Consider the following 9012-nt stretch of genomic DNA (forward strand, 5'->3'; position numbering starts at 1 on the left):
TTTTGTAGTTAATACGCCAACAATTTAATTTTTTTAGGTGTTTCATTTATAAGAATATCAAAAAATATTCTGGGAAAAATAACTAATCATCACGAGGAACCGTCATGTTGGAATATCATATGTGCATGATGTCATATTATGTAATGTCATTTGAAGGTTTTATTTTTGGGAAACCATCTAATTCCTTCTTAAAAGTAATGTGTTGGAACATCAAAAATATTGGCAAATGTGAACTGAAAAATGAAATGGTATGAATTTCACATATTTATAGATAACTGTAGCAGATGGGTGGCTATGCTAATACAGTTTGCATTAAATTACTGGTCCTTCATATCTTTGCTGATCACCTGTTATCATGGGTTTGTGATTCTTCCTGCTGATCTGCAGGACGGATCATATTCTAGAGGTCCGGTCCATGTACCAGTTGGAGAAGCAGATGACTCCACATACTTCCTTTCTCCCACATTCAAGTTTGAACAGGTAGGTTCTTCCGTGGATTTTATATAATTTAACATAGCATGTTTTTACTTCTTGTCATATGGTTGTTATGCTCTGTCTTCTGTTTGGCTATTATTGACTTTCTTGTTGGATTATTTGCTAATTAGTTATGGACATTATCTGAACTCTGTATCTAGGGTATATGCAAAGTATTCAACTTCTCCATCAATGATTTTGGTAAGGGTTATTAGATTAGGGTGTGAGACGTGAGTCGCCAAGAAAACCATTGATTAAATTAGGTACTCATAAATTATAAGATTAAGATTACAAGATGAGGGCACAGTTTAACAGAGAGAACAAATCTGTAAAATTTTATGCGATCGGACTGTCAGACGTGAAGTAACTGAAGAATTTAATAGCTGGCTTCTAAATGTATTGCAGAACTAAGACCAAACCTTGAGTTAGGTTACCAAAGACTTGGAATTTAATAGCTGGCTTCTAAATGTATTGCAGAACTAAGCCCAAACCAGGGAAATCCAGTGGGAGATTTGATTTTAATAAACCAGAAAATTTTGCTTAATTTAGTGGAAATAAACCTTGGGTTGGGTTATATATGTGTTGGGCGTTTGGTCCATGGGTATTCATTGTAATAAGCCACTTTAATGGACTTAGAATATGGGTAGAAGGTAGCACGGGATGAAATTAATTAGTTTAGTTAAGAATCCTTATTTTGGTCAGTTTCCTTTATTATTTCAGTTCCCATGTCAGTGTTTGTTGCCTTATCGGTTCAGGATTGATTTAGGTCTTTCCTTTTTGAGTCTTTTATATTAGTTTCTAAGCAGATACAGCCCTACCCACGAATTTGATGAATAGAGTACTGGCTTTTGCTTCCCATTTTTGTGAGATTCAGAAACTGTTGTGAGATGCAACAAACTATTGGCGGGATGCCATAAAAGTTGGTGGGATTCCAGTCAAGGTCTGGGTGGGATGCTTAGTTCATATGCTTTTTCTTTTTCTCTTCTCTAATTCTTCAAATCTAGTTCAACATAACGTTTCTTTCATTTGTATCTCTTAGTATTGAATCTTTTACTAGTCAATGGTCTGAAATTGCTATCCTCTTGTTTTAACTTTCATCAATGTTCTGGGTCTGATGAACCTAGTTTTGCTTCAAGCTCTTTGAATTCATATTCCGACAAGGAATTCCTTGAAACTCAACTTTTATCCACTATAAATAAAATCTGATTGCACATTAAGTTTTTTTTTTTTTTGGTGCTAAAGTACCATGCAGTTTCAAAAATCTCATCTTTGAACTGATTTATTAGAATCGTATTTCAAGTCTGATTTTACTCAACTTTCTAAATTCTGTTTACGAGTTCTGGTTTCTTTTTGCTGTTACAGTATCATACTACTTTTTATTAGTTCAGACCATTAGTGCTGCTATTTTAAAATCTCTGCGCTTCTTGTTCAGTTACTGTTCTGGAACTCTGTTTCTAGAATCCTACCCCCAGTAGGATTTACTTATAACTTCATATTTATCCATCAGATTTAACCAGATTTTGGGAAACCATTTTTCTCCATTTAATTGACCTTCGACTAGCTTTGGATTAAATCAGAACCTTGGATTATCTGTTACTATAAATCTCTTGAATTCTAATTTATAAACCTGTCACTACGATTCTGGCTTCATTGGATTTCTGAACCTAGTAAGTAGTAACTTTAAGCTTCTAGAAACTAATCAAGATTAGCTTGCGGCAGGATTGTAGGAAAAGAACACAACCAGAGTAGACAAAACCTCATAACTCAGTTGAAACAGATTGGATAAATAAGATTTTATAGTCATTATTTTACTGGCAAGGTGATGCTATCTGAAAATCCAGATTATGAATCTCAGATGCAAGCAATCCCAATGATTAAATCTGTAATCTCATCTGAGATAATGGAAGCAATTGCATTGTTAAGGGAAGAAATCGGATAAAAGGAAGGGGAAGGAATAAATATGAGATCAATCTTCTTGGGAGAAAAAAGAGAGAAAAAGTGTGGCAGAAGAGAAAAAATCAGGTTTGAGATATGGATCGGAAAAAGGAACGCGGCCGCTTTTTGAACCAAAAGTGAGTGGCTCTGTAGAATAAATAGCTGGCTGCAGAGAGCATGCCATATTCTTGCATACCAATCCCGTGCGCATGGCTCAACAGCACCAAAATTCTTGAAAAATAACTCATATTCTTGGTTCAAATCATCCTTAATTGATGGGGTTGTATTAAATATATGAAAACCTTGGGAAATTCATAGATTGATTTATAAAATGATTCCTAATCATACTCACAAATTCAATAAATTAAATAAATTCAAAACAGAACTTGATCTAGCTATTAAGTAATCTAATCTAACTCAAACACTTAACTACTAATTCTGTGTACTAACATTACCCCACTCTATAGGGTTATAAATTAGGCCCATTACAATGGAACTCGGAAAAATAAAAGGCCCAACTTATAATATAACTATTCAAAGGTCAATTTCGGCTCATTTGATTTCCAATTGCTCATTGGAGGCCTTCTAAGCTTGCACATAGGCATCCACATGGTTAATGTCTAATGCAATTGTATTAATTCATATGCAGGGCAAGCCTATGGTGCAACCGTTAAGTTGTGCTATTGCAACATGTTGGCCACACGTTCTAAACTTGGAAACAGCCTCTCTTGCGATGGAGGGGGTAAGGCCGTGTACGTTTGCCTCTCCCAGACCTGCAGTAGTGGGAGCCTCATGCAATTTATTGCAATTGCATCAATTCCCACTTGGTTAAAAAAAAAAAACTCACCTTTGAGTTCTGTAAAATGGGAAGATCTTTGATGCACTATCAACAACCACTCTTAATGTAGAACTAGAATCACAAGTGATCCTAATCCTAGGTAGGATGTGAAATTCTGGTTGAATATAAAAGATGTCCTCCAATAGGCTTGGTTCTAGCTCTCAAACACTTCTCTCACAGCAAACAAATAAAAGGAAAATAAGAAAAGAAAGAGAATTTGATGGAGGGTTGAGAAGGGGGAAGAAGAACTCGTGAATAGGCATCTCACCCAACTGCATCCCACAACACAATAGCATAAGCCATTTTTTTTTTTTATTAATAAATTCGTGTTCAATGTTGTAGCCCCTTACAAACTTATATAAAAGACTCAAAACTGACTCAAACACTAAAAAGGAAAGGCCGAACCCAATCCTTAACTAATTGAAAAACCTAAACTGACTAGGAAAAATAACAAAGAAAATATACTCAAAACAAGATTCTAACTAAATTAATGAATTAAATCCCGTTTTTCTACTTTCTACCCGTATTTTATGCCCATTAAAGTGGCCGATTATAAAGAAAACTCATGGGATCAAAGGCCCAACACATACATAACCCAACCTAAGGCTTATTTGCAATAAAATAAGCTCATTAAGTGACTTATACACATCACCCGTGTACTAACTTTATCTCCTCTGCATGGCTTATAAATTAGGCCCATTAAAATGAAAGCCAAGAAAATAAAAAGCCCAACCTATAATATTACTACCCAAAGGTCAATTTCAGCCCCTTAGACTACCAACTGCTCCTTGGGGGCCTTCAAAACTTGCATATAGGCATCCATACAGGATTAATGTCCGATGCAACCACATCAGAAGGGGGGTAAAACCTAGTAAAGTCAGATGGCAATGTGATGGTTAGATTTAGAGATATTGAGCAAACCTACTAGGAGTGGGAAAAGTCAAGATCTGTAGAATCGATGGACTGTTAGGGTGTCTAAATAGGACTCAGTTAAGAGTTTAAATAGATGATTGAAACCATGACATCCCACACAAATGAAATTTGAAGTTGAGTTGAGTTGTAAGTAGGATTTCCAAAATCAATGAGAAAACACTGAAACATGGTCTAACTTGAATATTCTAGTTATGTTAGCGAGGGATTAACTCAATAACCAGATATAGAAATTGATATATGAAGCGAGAAGAGAATTAGAATCGAAGAAAGTAGAAGTATTAGAGGAAATTATCAGAATTAGAAGACAAGAAGAATGCAGAAAAACAATGAGGAACGATCACAACTGTTAAAAGTAGATCATCATCATCAGAAGAAGGAAGGAATCAGGTCTGGAGTCCCAATCCCATATACCTTGCTCAACAATACCAAAACTCTTTGAAGAATGATCAGTTTCTAGAAGCCCAAAGGTTTAGGATCTGAAACAAAGTAATAAACCAGAACTGCAGTGAAGAAACGAAGGACCAGATTCAAAAAAATTCAATGGATTTTAATATTTCAAGCAGTCAAAATCAAGTTAATAAAGCGTGCACACAAAGGACAGAAGATGTTGTACTAACCTGAATCAATGGATGGATAGATTAAAGAAGGATGGATAGAAAATAGATGGATATGAACTGAGCATCTCACCTAGGACTGAAATCCCTTCAGCCTAGACCTTAGCATCTCACTAAATGTTGCACTGCATTGCACATTTGCACAGCACTATTCTGAACTCACAGAACATATGGAGGCAAAAGCCAACTTTATTCAACTAGCAAAACTGTGGGCTTATAAAGCCTTGAAATGCTTATATGGAAACTGAAATAGGAAAAAAGGAAGTAGAGAAACTCTATCCAAAGTAGGAATAGGAGTACCACATGACTAGAACTCTATCCAAACTACGAGGAAGATTTATATTCAGACAAGACTCTATCCAACCTTTACAGGATATAATCAATAGAATACTGAAATAAAAAAACCCAAACTAAAAAAAGAAAGCAAATCCCATATTCCTACCTTCTATCTATATTTTTGGTTCATTAAACTGGCCTATTACAAAGAAAACCTATTTGACTAAAATTTCTAACAAATATATAACTAACCCTAGGGTTATTTCCATTAAAATAAGCCAAAAAATTCTGTGTTTGAAAACTTGTATGTTCTAGACTGAAATCATGCTTAGTCGATGGATTGCTGTATATGTATATACGGCCTTTTACATTTTTAAAACTAGCTCACAAAAGGACACCTAATCACTCTCACATACTGGGCCATTGGCTAAAGTAAGTAGAGTCAAAAGAGAGCTCGTAAAAGCTATTAAATATCATAACCTAATTCAATAACTTAACTACTAATCCTGTGTATTTTACAATGAAACCCAAGAAAGTAGAAGGCTTAATCAATAACATACTACCCAAAGCTTGTTTTCAGCCCATCGGACTGCCACATGCCCCTTGTAGGCCTTCTAGACTTACATCTAGGCCTCCATATTGGATCAATATCTAATGTACCTGCATCAAAAGGGTCAGAGCAGAATTGATGAATGAGCAGACTAGATGATTAACAGTATAAGGCCTTAAGAAATATTCCGTGATCAGTACCCAAATATCAAGCCAGGAAATTGAGTTTTTTTGAATATTAGAATGCAGGTCAGACTCTCGAAATGAATTGGCATTGTAAGACTTTTGAAGCAGAAACTAGATAATTGAACAATGAGCTGAGACAAATCACAGCAGAAGCCTGATTAGCAGAACAGCAAATCAGAAAACAAAGGAGAGTTTAGGAGAGATTGGAAATAGTATGTGAAGAAATAACCAAGTTCAGATCTGAAATTGGTGCTAAAATGAAATCCAGGTTAGTAAATCTGAAGAACTAACCTGATTTTTCGTTGGAGGAGATAGGGAGTGATAGGAGGAAAAGAGATAAATAGGAATCCACCCATTTGAGATCTAGAATCCACCAGAACCCTTGCTAAATCCAAAGCAGAGAAACAACTACTGAATCCATGGATGGCAGTCTGAAATTTGCATACCAAAACCGAAAATATGCCTTCTTGTGTTTAAGGTTGTTTAAAGTTTCACAGAATTACAAGAATGCCATTTTACTATAATTTTGTCACTTTCAGCTAAATTTTGAGGCTCTTCCCTGAATGTGTGGTTTGAAATTTGACTAATGAGGTGGTTGTGGGATCCTCGGTTACATGAACCTCCCATGTCTGCCACATGGTAAATGATCAACGTGGTAAACTGTACCATTCATGGTAACATTTAGAAACCCCCAAGTATGTTCATTATAAATTTCTCTTCTTATTCAGTTTGTACTGCTGATTTGAGATGGATGGGTGGTAAAAGTAGAAAATATAAAGGAATGACCAAATTAGAACTAATTTAGTAGTAGCTCCGGTACATGATAAGCTGCAAGAAATTCGTTTGAGGTGTATGGACAGTGCAGTGGGGGCATTTGAATGCTCCAAACGGGTGATTTGATTTAGGATTGAAGGAGTAAAAAGTGCCAGGGGTAGAGGCTCTAGGAGCAGTGAGAAAAGACATGCAGAGCTTAGGATTAGTAACAAGTAATGGTTTTGAATAGAACTGATTGGAGGAAAATCCATGTAGCGACCCATTTAGTTGGGATAAGGCCGAGTTGAGTTGTATTCAGTTTGTATTGCTGCTTTCTTTTGCATTTTGAAGTAAATTTAATTTGGTTGAATTGAATGCTGTGAAATACAGATAAGAATCTATATCTCATTTTTTGCCTTAATGGATAAGTGTTTAGTTAAAGGATGTCACAAAAGACTGCGTATTGTGCACACCATAGAATTCAAAAATGGGGGTTCAGATATTCAGATTCTGAGAGTCGCTGTATATGAAGACCAGTGGATCAGTCCTGCTGCTCTCGACTACCAAAGGTAATACAATTCATTAACATCTTTTACCACCTAGTTTATAAATCCTCTGTTGATTTAGCTTCAGATTCATTTTGTTTTCTGGAAATCAAAAGATTATTCTTGTTTCTGATTTGAAGAAAAAAAAGGGGGGTGGGATGGAGATCAAATCTTGGCACGAAATTCCTCCTTAATGGGCCTATAAAATGTTGTGTTAAACCAACTGCACTTGTTTGGTGTGCCTTGGCAAGAGTGAAATGAGGAGATTGGCTTCTTCCTGTTTTCTTAACCTTACATGATATTATTCATGTTAAATCAGTTTCATGATATCACAGAAATTAATCATCAGCCTTGTGATGTGGAAATTCATAACTCTAAACTGCATCCAGTGATTGACTTGCATCCTAGAGCTGGTGGCAGTAGTATATGGGTTTTGTGCCATGGGCCTGGAATGAGATTCCATCTTCACTTTTCTATTGCCCAAGCTCTTGCCTAATGTCTTGCGTTCCCTATGTGAACAGGGCACAACCTTTTGTGCCTTGTTGTGGTGGATCACTACATTGCCCTTTTTTCTGCATGATGGTAATGATTTGTTTTGTAAAAATTCAATATAACCTTTTTTTTAATCAGTGATGATCCGGAGTTAGAGCTGAAACCATTTTCTCAGCGGAAACGAACCCAGCCATCGGATTTAACTGGACCTTGGAAGGTTTTTGAAGTTAGTGCAACTCCTATCTTTGGGGATGACACAGAGATTGAAGAAGGCAATGGTGTACCATATGTGTATCTCTGCACAGAAACATTGAAAAAGAGGAGCCTGCCCGAGAATCCTGTCCACTTTGGGGAGGAAGAGATGCTAGACATGCAGGATGTGACTGTACTCTGGTTGCCAGGTGGTGTTACTGGGTATGTTGATGTTAGCAAGGATGGAATTCTGTGCATTGGAGTAGGGTGGTACTCAGAGGAAGGAATCAATCTTGTTATGGAGAGGGATTATGGGATGGATGGGATGCTCAAAGAGGTCCGATGGAAATCTGAGGTGAAGAGAAGGTGGTCAGACCCATTACCTGTGTAAAAGTAGCCTTTTCCCTTTTTGCTTTCTCATGTCTGGAAATATGGTGGCTGATAATGTTTGTATGTTGATCAAATGGTAAAGGAAAACATAAAATAGAACCTAGAGTTATCCTGATATTAAGAATTGTAAAGCCAATTTTTGCAGCTTTTGCACCAGTTCTGCATTACTTGTACTGATTTACTCGTATCTAGTTTTGAATAGTGCTCACAGTACCTGATAGGCTTGTTGATCTGGCTGATTGGCTCAACTTGGGCTTCATCGTGGAATTGCTCTATATTGGAGGATCTGATTTAATGGGGGTCTAATTCCTCACGTGTTTGATTAGTAAATAACCATCCTCGTTTTATGCAACCAAATAATGTAAACCAAAAGGATTCAAATTCAATAAGCATCCTTGTTTGAATAGTTAAATGGTCCCTCCTGTGGATGAGTGTGTAGCCTCTGCTCCCAGACACCAGGGGATTTGAAGTAACCGGCCTGGCTCAGAAGTGAAAAATGACATCTCTATTGATGTTTCCTCATGTTCTTTAGTTGGCCTTTGCACTTGCAGGAGTTGTATTCCCACATAGGAAACACTTTCTATTTTATTTAATTGGCAAGAGATCGCTCGGGTGGCCAATGAGCGTGTAAGGGCAGCAATATGAATGAGTAGAGGTGAAACAGGCTGGGTTGATCCTAGCTGGTCTTCTTGGTGGAAACATATTTCAATACAACATGATGCAGTGACATTATAGACTGAGTTAAATTTTGGCCACAATGGAAGTTTAGGTTGAGAATTGTTGCCGAATCTTCAAATAATCCAAGCCCAACCCAAAATAAATGTTTTTTTTTTTT

General features: G+C 36.6%; 1 protein-coding gene across 2 annotated transcripts in view; it reads left to right on the forward strand.

Annotated features, from left to right (window-relative positions):
* LOC122084499 overlaps positions 1-8390 on the forward strand; it is a 9969-nt gene extending 1579 nt beyond the window's left edge. Inside the window, exons 3-6 of one of the 2 annotated variants that reach the window (XM_042652784.1) lie at positions 388-480; positions 3059-3161; positions 6995-7127; positions 7734-8390. In XM_042652784.1, coding sequence (XP_042508718.1) covers positions 388-480; positions 3059-3161; positions 6995-7127; positions 7734-8178 — 774 coding nt within the window. In that variant the 3' untranslated portion in view covers positions 8179-8390. Of the gene's footprint in view, positions 1-387; positions 481-3058; positions 3162-6987; positions 7128-7733 lie in introns of both variants that reach the window. The other variant, XM_042652785.1, reaches the window with a different exon arrangement.
* Positions 8391-9012: the final 622 nt, after the last annotated feature.

This window comes from Macadamia integrifolia, chromosome 7 (genome assembly GCF_013358625.1).
Source record: "Macadamia integrifolia cultivar HAES 741 chromosome 7, SCU_Mint_v3, whole genome shotgun sequence".
NCBI classification, from domain to species: Eukaryota; Viridiplantae; Streptophyta; class Magnoliopsida; order Proteales; family Proteaceae; genus Macadamia; species Macadamia integrifolia.